The 12,900-nt window shown below is 41.7% G+C and overlaps 1 protein-coding gene across 2 annotated transcripts; it reads left to right on the top strand.

Moving 5' to 3' along the window:
* The first annotated feature begins 525 nt into the window (after positions 1-525).
* LOC129840495 (T-cell surface antigen CD2-like) lies at positions 526-10,990 on the top strand. 2 transcript variants are annotated; one of them, XM_055908413.1, is made up of 5 exons: positions 526-1,383; positions 9,295-9,573; positions 9,665-9,907; positions 10,142-10,300; positions 10,434-10,990. In XM_055908413.1, exons 2-5 carry the CDS (start codon positions 9,420-9,422, stop codon positions 10,700-10,702), a joined length of 825 nt encoding a protein of 274 aa, XP_055764388.1. In that variant the 5' UTR covers positions 526-1,383; positions 9,295-9,419; the 3' UTR covers positions 10,703-10,990. The 2 variants fall into 2 exon arrangements, with proteins under 2 accessions (XP_055764388.1, XP_055764387.1); XM_055908412.1 differs by lacking the exon at positions 526-1,383 and adding an exon at positions 7,314-8,562.
* Positions 10,991-12,900: the final 1,910 nt, after the last annotated feature.

Here is a 12,900-nt window from a genome sequence, read left to right as displayed (position 1 = left end):
TTTGTTGGATTACAATAATAGTAATAAAAAGTAGCAACTGTTTACAACTGGCACAGTTAGGAATTAAAAAGGCTATGAAATTAGATTGCACACACACACACACATATTTCTCTCCTTTTCTTCTGTAAAATAAATGAATGTATGTATAATTAATAGTTTGCATACAAGAGACTATCACACAGTTCATTTTCAATTGATTGTCAAAAAAACATATCTGAAATTAATATTCAGATTTCTTTCATGTTGCTTTTCTCAATTTCATTATACAGGCAAAACTATTTTTTTTAGATCATGGGAAGGTTTAAGAAGGGCAAAAGAACAGGAAGAAAATGCTGTGTGATATTGTTGGAACAGATAACCTTGTAAAATAGCTGTTAACATTTTAAGAATCTAACCAATGAGATTGCCTGGAACGCAGACATTTGGAGCACTGTAGCTAGCAGAGTTTTTGGTGTTGACACTGAAGACAACAGGAGTTGGCTATGTGTGGTGTGGAGGAGAACAGAAGAAAAGTCAGGGAGAGAGTTCTAAAAGGACACTCGTCGACACCTCGAGACCTAATTTAGACCAGGAGAAGGCCAACACATCCAAGAAGGAACAACTACTACTGATCTACAGTCAACAAATTTAAACAAAAAAATCGAAATTGTCAGATCAAATTCCGATCTCAACATGTAAAGGCCTTTCAACATGTAAATCATATGAGAGGGGAGAAAAAGTCCAGGCCAGCATCAAACCTTCATAGAGGAAAGATTTTACAGAACAATCTGGAAAGGTGTCAGCAATGTGTATCACAGTCGGTTAAACAATATTCCTACAGCTTAATTTATGGCAAGAAATATGACCACAGAGTTAACAAAACATTTATTGAAAACCATTACTTCTGAAGTAAATAAAAGTATGCGTGCCCATGATAACGCTTCACTAGAGCTTGCCCTAACTCAAAAGATTCTGAAGGAGACGGACACAGGATATCCGAACGTGAAAGGCTACATACAACATCTTCAGATGGAGCCTTTTGGTGTCCATATGTACATCGAAGAAGGAGTGGGAATAGTTGTCCACCAGGGGCAGAGCCAGAGGGGTGTCCAGGGTGGCACTTGACATCCCTGACATCTGATTGGCCACCCCGGGTGCCACCCCAAAATTTAATTCACTACTGGCAGTTTGATGCTGATTGACATCTCACTTCACCTCTTGTTGAAAGAAGCATTTATTTTGACATTCGGCGGCGCATTTTTTCAAATCGAGGACGAGGAAGAGAGAACATTAACATTGGTTGCGAGATTAAGAAGAATAAGAAGAACATACAGAAGAAGAAGAGAGAATATTTCCAAAGCTCCACAAGCTTTTTTCGCGATTGGTGAAAGCATCATATTTGAAGTAAGTTTTAGGTTTCTTGAACCACTTTTATGAAAGTTAAGTCACTGTAAATTAACGTTAGACCTTTGGCTCCATTAACAGACAGTTTATCAGATAAGAAAGATCGGTTCCCAATTTAGCCTAACATTATGTTTACATCTGTGCTAGTAAGACACGCGTATACAGTGCAGTGTCGTAAGTTACAGTATATGAATATTCAGCTAATGTGGGGTAACTAGTAGGCTACAGCTGTCAGTGTTCAGCAAGTTAACATTCACTAATTTGAAATCCATTAACTCAGTTAGATTTTCGTACTTGAACTCAAAATGAACAATTGTTATTATCAATCTGTTAACGTTACTCAAAAGATTACCCCAATTTGCAGATAGCCTGTTTGCTATGGTAAAGGTGTAAGAAATGATAGCTAGCTAAGTTACTTACTGCAGAGTAGGGCTAGCCATGATCTAACTAGTAACTTAGGCTGGTAGTTGATTTTAAGGTACAGTTATGATAATGGGGATTTGTAATTAAGATTAGACTTAAATGTGTGTAATTGAATGCTTAGATGTACCCATAGACTGTCTTATTGTTGCATAGGGTCAATTAAACATGAAAAGAAAGGGAGAAATATCAGACTTCTTTTTAAAGAAGCACAAACAGGCAGATCAGGTGCAAACAAACCGCAGCCCTTGCATCACCATCCGACCCCAGAGCAGTTCCCTACTTGAAGCTAGTCAGAATCAGTGTGGTCAGACTTCACAAGGACCCAATCTGGCTCGTACGTTCTCAAGTGGCTTGCAGTTCAGAAAGAGATGTATCCACAGCAGCAGCCCAGGGAACTACAGAGACTTACGGATGTAAGGTGGGCATGCAGATACATGGCATGCCGTAATCTGAGGGACAGGCTTCCAGCAGTTCTGAGAGTGCTACAGGATAACACACTTGAAAATAGTGGTGATAGATAAGTGGAGGCAAGGAGCCTAGTTTCTCAGATAGATTTACATTTCATAGGGCTTTTGGTTACCTTTTGTAAAGTGCTTGGTGATGCCAAATGTCTTTCTGACATGCTCCAATCAAGCTCTCTTGACCTAGCAAGGGCTGTGCATCTAGTAGGCTCCCTTACAGACACATTACAGGACTACAGAAGTGAGGGTTACTTTGGAGAACTATGGAAAGAGGTTGAAGAGATTGCAGAGCACTGCAAAATAAGTGTACAAACAGTGTGTAAAAGACAGCCTAAAACAAGTTTAAGATTTCACCACTCAATGATGATGAGCACTGTAGAACAGAAAAACTGTGACCCAAGTGATGGTGAGAGCTTCCAAAGAGCTATCTTTTATCAGGTGCTTGACCATCTCACAGCTGAGCTGCAGAGGTGTTTTTCAAAGAAGAATTGCAAGATAATGCAAGGGGTCCAGTCTCTCAACCCAAAGAGTACAACATTCTTGAATGAGGAGCCTCTGTTTACCTTTGCTCAGACCTTTGAGTCAGATTTAGAGGACCTCAAACATGAGATTCATCAAACCAGGCGACTTCTTGATAGTAGAGAGAAAAGTGGAAGGGACAGACCGTCTACTCTCCTTGACTTTGTTGTGTTTCTAGAACCTTATAAAGAGGTCTTCCATGAGCTATTTCGACTTTGTACGATTTATGATGTTACACCAGTCAGCAGTGCTTCTTGCGAGAGAAGCTTCTCAGCTTTAAAACGGATTAAAACCCACCTTAGGACAACAATGGTTGATGACAGGTTAAGTGACCTCGGAATCCTCAGTGTTGAGTAGAGGAGGGCACGCTCCCTCAACATGGATGAGTTTGTGAAACATTTTGCCAGTTCTCACCAGAACCACAGAATTATGCTGTTTTAAATCTACCAGGGATAATTTGCCACTTAGGCAGTCCCTCTGGTCATGATGAAAACCTGCACGGTGTACTACCTAGTGTACTGACATTCTAATATGATAAATCCAAAGGGTATCATGTCACACAGATTTTATTTGGTCTTGATTAGACCAATTCCAAAACTTTTCTTTGCTGTTAGTATACATAATATATATAAGCATAAATATGATACTGTAACTTTGTAATATTGATGGGCACCAAAATGTATTATTTATATAAGTCCATTTCTGCTTGATACCTGTCACGTTCATCGTAGTGAGGAGACCAAGGCGCAGCGTGATATGCATATATTCTTCTTTTAATGAAGAAAGAACACAAAACCAACTAACAAACCGTGACGCTATATAAAACGAGTGCTGACAGGCAACTACACATAGAACACAAGAACCCACGAAACCAAAATGGAAAATGGCAACCTAAATAGGATCCCCAATCAGAGACAACGATAAACAGCTGCCTCTGATTGGGAACCAATTCAGGCCACCATAGACCTACAATATGCCTAGACTTACAAAAACCCTAGACATACAAAAACCCTAGACAATACAAAAACACGCATACCCACCCTCGTGACACCCTGACCTGACCAAAATAATACAGAAAACATAGATAACTAAGGTCAGGGCGTGACAATACCTTTGTAGATAAGATAGCATTTGTGTGTTGCATAGTTTATGTCCTTGGTGCTTGAGCTTTTTTTTCTGAAAATATTTTGGATGTTCAACACATATAGACACAGATTATATATTCATGAAAAGAGTGACCCAAGTCTCTCAAGTATGTGAGTACAGTACAGTGTGTATGTGTGTGTGTGTGAGAGAGAGAGAGAGAAAGAAAGAAATTGAGCTGCAGTTCCGAGGTAGAAACACTGACTATTCATAGTATTCTAAAGAATTCTAGTGAAGTAACCCATTTGGACCACACTATCTGCCACATTGAAGAACTACGAGTTAAGTGAATTATCACTAATCAGCAATCATAGGATTCTTTCATGCTCCTTAGATGCCAGGTTAGGGTTACACACTAATTTTCTGTCGTGGTCTATGGACCCCTGAAGTAGCCTTGTCCACCCCATGTATGAAACTCTAGTTCCGCCACTGTTGTCCACCACTTAAAACCTCTTAAGGATCGGACCCTTTTATTCAATTTTCGCCTAAAATAACATACCCAAATCTAACTGCCTGTAGCTCAGGACCTGAAGCAAGAATATGCATATTCTTGATACCATTTGAAAGGAAACACTTTGAAGTTTGTGGAAATGTGTAATTAATGTAGGAGAATACAACACATTAGATCTGGTTAAAGATAATACAAAAAACATGTAGTGTAGTACCATCATCTTTGAAATGCAAAAGAAAGGCCATAATGTAGCAGCAGTGTATGTGCAAAGTTTTAGACTGATCCAATTAACCATTGCATATCTGTTCAAAATGTTTTATCAAGACTGCCAAAATGTGCAGAATTGGTTTATTAATGCATTTTCAAGTTCATAATTGTGTACTCTCCTCAAACAATAGCATGGTATTATTTCACTGTAATAGCTACTGTACATTGAACAGTGCAGTTAGATTAACAAGAATTTAAGCTTTCTGCCCATATCAGATATGTCTGTGTCCTGGAAAACGTTTTTGTTACTTACAACCTCATACTAATCACATTAGCCTACGTTAGCTCAAACGTCCCGCGGGTTGCTCAACCATCTCATGTTTTGGCTCCTGCAGTTCCTCCACAGACTTGGACAACAAACATCAAACAAAATAAGACAAGAGGACACGGACTGATAAATAGTGTGCTACTGGCCTCCAACCGAGAGAATGTGAGGTCCTACTTAAGACGAGCTGAAAAGCTTATCATGGGGGAACTCTCCAAAATGGACGTTAAAGACTTCCCTGTCTTGCACTTGTGTGCTGACCATTTCCTGGAGGCTACAACAACATTGTTCAGGAAAAAGATCCATGACAAACTTCGGAATGAGTACAGCATTTTGTGTCACTCTGCGAAGACCGACTGAAAAGCACCATTTCTCAGGACAAAAGTAATGGATGTGTTGGAGGAGCTCTCAGAGCCGTTAACCTTCAATGACGCAGAAACCACACCAGATGTCCGCACAGTAATCCGTGGGTGTCCTTTCACGCATCACTTCAAGCTGATACATGACGAGGTCGAGGCAGTTGTGGAAAGAGACGTAATAAGATGATGGGCTAGCTCGACACTAGATGACAACCACTACTACCTTCCGGTGTTCTGTCAATCTTATTTGACAACTATCATTGTGGAGTGGTATCCTCCTCGGAAACCTGAAAAGATATCTGCCTAAAGATAAGATAAGAAAGACACCGAAAATTACCAGATACACCAACTGCCACGTTGAACAATGGTTTGGCGTAGTGAAGCACTCCAGCTTGCTAAAGAAGTGAGGTCTCAGGCCAGCCACATCCTTAAGGAGGATGTATGTATCACTTAAGGGCCGCTACAGAGAGCACGTTGCAAAACAACCTCTGGCCATCTTCTGGTGAGCCCGCTCCGATCCACAAAAAATACATTAGAGCAATCAGAGGAGATATAGGCGAGAAGAGAAGGATCTGAACAAAGGGAAGTCCAATTGCGTCAGTAAGCCACCAGCTCTGCCAAGCCTCAAGAAAAGCCCCAGAAAGAAGGACGTTCTCTGTCTCTGACTAAGAAATACATGACAGATGCAAGAAGCATATACAGCAACAGTGCCAGGACATATAATAGTGTTGACAGAGGTAAGTTTACATTATTCAAATTCAATACATCTTTACATCTATGTATACCCTATATCTTTATCTATTTATATACAACTTCGCGTGTCAGAAATATGATGAACAAATAATGTTGTTGATGTGTTGTTCATTAGGCTAAGGACCTGTGGCAGAAGGACACCACTGGCATCACCGGTCACATCAATTTTGCGTCTCAGTGAGTTCCAGACACACTGCGATCAAATGAGTTGCTCACTGCAGTGGTGAGGTTAATAGAATTCCAACAATGTTTACATTTCAACTTTGTTTGTGTCCAGTTGGGCTTAGGTTTGAAGTCAGGCTTATGGTGTGTATCAGGCTGAGGTATTGAAGTCAGCCTTATGGGTGTGTATCAGGCTGAGGTTTGAAGTCAGCCTTATGGGTGTGTATCAGGCTGAGGTTTGAAGTCAGGCTTATGGGTGTGTATCAGGCTGAGGTTTGAAGTCAGCCTTATGGGTGTGTATCAGGCTGAGGTTTGAAGTCAGGCTTATGGTGTGTATCAGGCTGAGGTATTGAAGTCAGCCTTATGGGTGTGTATCAGGCTGAGGTTTGAAGTCAGCCTTATGGGTGTGTATCAGGCTGAGGTTTGAAGTCAGGCTTATGGTGTGTATCAGGCTGAGGTATTGAAGTCAGCCTTATGGGTGTGTATCAGGCTGAGGTTTGAAGTCAGGCTTATGGTGTGTATCAGGCTGAGGTTTGAAGTCAGGCAGTGTGTATCAGTATCTGTTGGTGGATTTTGTCAATTTTGGTCTGGAAAAAGTAATTGTATGGGTTATAGAAGATGTTAGTGGGTAAATTGTCCATAGGCTGGTGCATGTGACTGTCAGTGGAAATGTGGGTTTTAGCGTTGCTTCTCTCTGTGTTGATAGAAGTACATTTGTGGCCTGCTGGAGGTCATTTTGCAGGGCTCTGGCAGTGCACCTCCTTGCACTAAGGCGGAGGTAGCGGTTCTGCTGCTGGGTTGTTGCCCTCCTACGGCCTCCTCCACGTCTCCTGATGTACTGGCCTGTCTCCTGGTAGCGCCTGCATGCTCTGGACACTACACTGACAGACACAGCAAACATTTTTGCCACAGTTCGCATTGATGTGCCATCCTGGATGAACTGCACTACCTGAGCCACTTGTGTGGGTTGTAGACTCCGTCTCATGCTACCACTAGAGTGAGAGCACCGCCAGCATTCAAAAGTGACCAAAACATCAGCCAGGAAGCATAGGAACTGAGAAGTGGTCTGTGGTCACCACCTGCAGAATCACTCCTGTTTTGGGGGGTGTCTTGCTAATTGCCTATAATTTCCACCTTTTGTCTATTCCATTTGCACAACAGCATGTGAAATTTATTGTCAATCAGTGTTGCTTCCTAAGTGGACAGTTTGATTTCACAGAAGTGTGATTGACTTGGAGTTACATTGTGTTGTTTAAGTGTTCCCTTTATTTTTTTGAGCAGTGTATTAGCTACACAGAACCATGGCGGACCGACTGTAAAATTATAGGCTTTTTTGTATTAAAATTCGTCCCAGTCCAACATACCTGGCTCTGCCCACTGGGGCGTGGTTTACGAAGCGCTCGCTGAAATAATCGTTCGTATCGTCGTATTCGACCGGATCGAGTTATCTCATCACACCCGCAAGGTGTAAATTCTCTCGTAGCATAGGATGACTAAAACTACCGGTAAACTGACTGTGTCAAGTTGACAAAAGGCAATTGGAATTCCCAAAGTGCAGGTGATGCAAGTAACACTAGATGTCAGCATAGTTCTACAACATAAACTGTTGTTCACTGGCTTGCCCTATTTCAACTCAAGCCCAGTCACCTACCCTGGGTACTTCTGGTAGATTGAGGAAAGGAAAGGTATCAACACGTTCTGCCATATTGCTTTAATTTGTCCAATCCTTTCAGATCTACTCTCGAGCAGGTATATAGGGCTCAGTTTTGAATTGGTAAGTGACTACAGTGTATGAGCTTGCCACCCTTAAGCACAGACCCAGGGTCCGTTTGTATGGTGACCTAGCGTATAGGTTGAGCTAGGAAAAGCGGATCTGAAACCAGTATCATAAGTCAATTTATATGACTAATGTACTTCTTTTTCTTCTTCTTTTTTTTTTTTTACATCGTCATAATTTATGAGAATGTCCTAATATGGAGTTTTGTGGCATTTAATGCCACACAATGAATGTAGCCTAGATGTCTATTTTGGCATGAATTTTCTAAGAACGTTTTGTTAAAAAAGGTTGCGTTTAGGATGTGCCTGACAAAATGCCTGTGTTGATACTGATGAGAAGATGAGTTCGTTTGAAGCTTATTTTAAGATACGACATCTCTGCACTGCTGAGGGAGTAGATACATACAGGGCCTGCTGGTTGGATCATTTCCTCTTCTGACACACACACACACACACACACACAGTGAGATCCAGGAAAGAGTCGGACTACTAAACTGAAACCTGTACATTTTTCTCACAGTACATGTAGTAACTACACAATGGCCTGTACATTACCACTGGCATTCCTTGTCCTTCATGGATTTCTCTCTCTTTCAGCAGGTAAGACTCTCTCCCTCTAATCCCCCCAAGTCTGTGGATTGGGTTTTGAGGATGTTTTGTTTAGTCTTGGGGTTTTTTTACAGTAAAAAAGATGAGTAATTGTTGGATCAGTTATTTGAGAAGAGGATGTCTATTGATTTTTAAATAGCATGCTTTTCATTTAAATGATCATCAAATAGGGTCAATCTGGTCAATTAAAAAGGTCTTACCCATTGATGGTCACATTCATTGGTTGCTATTGAATCTTTACATTTGATCACAATTGATTTGAGCAATGTTAGGGAGAAAATGAACAATGACATGAAAAATGGCGTTGAAAATGTCTCTTCTATGGTGCCTCTTATGTTATCTTGTAAATGTAGCAATGTAATCTATTTTTTAAACAACTTCCTTTGCATGATTTGATATTGCAATTTTATCTCATTATTAGAATGATTTGTATGGATATTGTAAATGCTATTTAGATATTTTAAGATCATTATGTGGTACAATACTTATTTCTTTACTTAAGTGTTTTTTTCCATGCCAATGTAATTTATTTGATTTCAATTACCATTGACATATAAATGTATAAGATATCGGTCATTTGACCAAGATTAACATCCTATTTACTCAAGGAGATGGCTTAATCTGACCATCTGTGTCTATGAGTCCCCAAAATGTAATAAAAGTATGCTACCGTCAGCAACAACAGAGAATTATTCTGATCTCTTTTCTTCTCTTCTATCACAGATTCATGCGACTATTATCTCCGACATGGATCTTTCTTCTCCATCCCTCTGAAATACACTGACTTGAGTTCGAAAGAAATAACCTGGAAACACAATGGCAACGTTATATTAAAAAGAAAGAATGGGATGTTCAAACCAGGCAAGGCTGAGGACATCTTAGATGATGGGTCTCTCCAGCTCAAAGGCCTGTCGTTGGCAAACGAAGGTACTTACAAAGCAGAGGTGTTCAACAGCGACGGGAAAAGCATCAAAGAAGAGTCCTTCAGCCTGTGTATGAAGGGTAAGTCTCTTTCTCTCTTTCTTTCCAACCATACAAGTACCATATCCTCTCCTTTAGAGACACTGACAGCGGCCATTTTGTTTTTCTCCAGAAAAAGTCTCTAAGCCCTCAGTTGAAATCACCTGTTCTGCTAAGTACGTCACCTTTACCTGTATCTTGACCAACACTGAGGGAGTGACCTTCAAGTGGAGCAAGAACAAACAGCCTATAAATGAGAAAACAAAAATCTTGACCATCGGTCTGATAGAACTGAAGGAGCCGGACGCCTTCACCTGCTCTGCAGTCAACGAGGTCAGCATGGAGACAAGTGACATCATCAAACCAACGTGCAACGGTACAGTATGTTTTGAAGGGCTCAATTGCAATTCTCTTTGCGAATCTCTGACTTTCTCTTTCTCTCTGTGTTCTTCTGTCTCGCTCTGTTTTTCTTCCTCTGTTTTCAGGAAAAAAGTGACTAATATCTAAGATTGGTGGTGGAACAAATAAAAAAGACAAAAAGAAAGTAAAACATCTCATTTGTCTCTCCTCTGCTCTGCTCTGCTCCACCCCTCATCCCCCACCCTCTCAGCTGTCTCAAAATCGGGTGATCGGCATTTACTGTTTGGTTTTGATTTCTTGACCATGGTGGGCATCCTGGCCGGGGGAGGGGGCTTGGTACTCCTCCTCATCATCATCACCTTGGTGTGCTGTTGCCTCAGCCGACGCAAGAGCCAGATGCGCTTTGAAGGTAATCGCTTCAGACCAAAGCTCAAATGTCTATGGCTATTGTGTTGGTGTTCTGTGCACAGAAACATTTATGGTATCTACAGTATCTTTCTTTTGTTCCCTCCCTCATTTCATATGTTCCTTCTCCTTCACAGAGGAAAGAGAGTTGAGACTAGCCCCCCTGACCAAGACCCAGCATCCTTCTCACCCAGAGGGCCAGAAGCAAAGGCAGAGACCCCCCGGTGGGGCCCCACCTGGTTCCACGGGCCCCAGGCCCACGGCCAGAGCCTCAAGCCAGGCCGCGCCCCAACCCAGAGCCCAGGCTCGAGGGAGGCCTCCACAGACACCAATGGATGACGATGAGGAGCAGCCCCCACCACTACCCCAGCCTAGGAAGAAAGGCCCTCACGCCTCCAGGCAATAAGTGTGGAGACAGGTTTGCCTATATACTTTTTGATCCAAGGAAAGGAGTTCCAGCAGTCTAGATGTTGAAAATGTTGTTATCTAAAGAATAGAAAAGGAAGGAAAAAATACCCCCACAGTGTTCCTTTCTTCCAATGCCTTTTCAAAATGCTGTTTCATTGTTTTTATGTTGAGTTGAGTGGTAATCAAAATCATCCATAGGTTGTAGCCTACCTATCTATCCACCTCCTCTTGAAATAGTGACCTTAACTTGATGTCTGTGTGGTTGTCAATAAAAACTAAAGAACTACAGGCACATAGTCATTGACGGGGAACATTATTTGAAAATACTCAAATACACAGGAAATAAGTATTTCAAATACAAATAATTAAAATGCATATGTATTTGAACCCAGGTCTGATAGCTAACAATTGCAAGATGATAATATTGTGCATTGTGCATTTGAGTCATTCTCTGTATTCACACCTGAGTAAAGCTCTCGTGTAATCTCTTGTTTTCCTGTTACATCGCTGAGGCCTCTTGGCTGTGGGTTTGGCACGGCACCAACCAATAGCATGCAGGGAGCAAAGATGCTGAAAGCAACATTATCTGAAGCCCTCGCTTCCACACATCTTACCTCCTTTTCCTGTGTGTGTGGGAGGGATGTGACGCTGTGTCTGTCTGTGTGTGTGCGCATTTGTGTTTGCTGAACTACACATGACTGTTAACACAGGTTTTTGCACCCATTTGTTTTTACAAGCATTTTGCTACACTCGCATTAACATCTGCAACCATGTGTATGTGACCAATACATTTTGAGGGGGGAAAAACCTCTCCATCACACACCTGTTCACAATATAAACCCTAGATGGCGCTTTGCTTCCATGTTCATTTAATCTGCTTGCATGACTATTCAACAGTAATAGTGGAAGTGGGTGGGCCAGGGACCTACTTGTGGGCCATTAATGTTTTCCTTTGGGCCACATTTAAACTAGTTAGTTGACAGAAATCTGAATATGTTCCTGAAAGACTTTGGCTGGGTCACGGACAGCCAGTAAACGTTTGGGAACCAGTTTGATTACAGACCGACAGGAGTCACAATAAAGTTAACCGAACGTAGCAGGCGTAAGAGAAACGCCTGAACGGAGTTCCCACATCCAGATTTTCAGCGGAAAAGGAAGCTAGGTTGAAAATAGCTGTATCCCTGATACACGCTGGATCTACAGTAAACCCAGGTTTATCACTCAGAGCCATGTTCGACAGTCTGAACTCTGACCCCTAAACTAATCACTTCCCGTCTCTGGGTTAAATCATTGTGCCCTTAGCTTGGTATGTAAATGTTGTTGAATGATGACCACAAAGCAACCAGAATCAGACATCAATTTGTTCAAAGCAACATTTTGAAAATGTGTTTTCTTTGGTGTGATATTTATGCAGTTTCCTGTCTGGGTTGTTAATATTGTACAGTCAGTCACTTTCAGTTAGTCACACTGAGGTACTAAGGCTTCAGCCTTCAGACAGAGACGTTATTCACATGCATTCCATGTTAAAGATAGGTAAGGGGAAAATGGGTCAGAAAGACAAGAGCCGTGTATGTGTGTGTGGTCAGTCACTCTGTTGTGTGGCCCAGTATAAATAGAGGTCTGGGTGACTGTGTGTGTGTGTGATGTGACCGTGAGCCGATACATCTACCGCTTGGCTTTGGGCACCTGCCAGCCGTGCGCCTGTCCCCAACACACACACTTGTTGCACACACTTAGACCCACAAACACACACCAACGCTCAAATCAAATGTTATTCATCACATGCTTCGTAAACAACAGGTGTAGACTAACATTGAAATGCTTAGTTACACATGCATGCACACACAGTCTTGTACAGCTAACCAAAAATTCAGTCCCATTCAAAATCCTATTTTCTCCAACCCTAAACCTAACCCGTACTCTTACCCACTAATTGTAACCTTAACCCTAAACCCCCTAGAAATAGCATTTGACCTTGTGGGGACCAATAAAATGTCCCCAGTTGGTCAAATGTTTGTTTGTTTACTATTCGTGTGGTCCCCCCCACACACACAGAGGTAAAAATAAATGCATCTTAATGCAGCATCTTGCACCCATGTCCCATTCAACCACTGACACCCCCTTTAACCCCAGTCCCCAGGGGTCATGAACCCTGACCTGTCACCAGCACTTCTGTCCACCCACTGGATTTCCTAA

This window comes from Salvelinus fontinalis, chromosome 41, assembly GCF_029448725.1.
Source record: "Salvelinus fontinalis isolate EN_2023a chromosome 41, ASM2944872v1, whole genome shotgun sequence".
NCBI classification, from domain to species: domain Eukaryota; kingdom Metazoa; phylum Chordata; class Actinopteri; order Salmoniformes; family Salmonidae; genus Salvelinus; species Salvelinus fontinalis.
The sequence above is the reverse complement of the archived record's forward strand: the minus strand, read 5'-3'. Positions and strand labels throughout refer to the sequence as shown.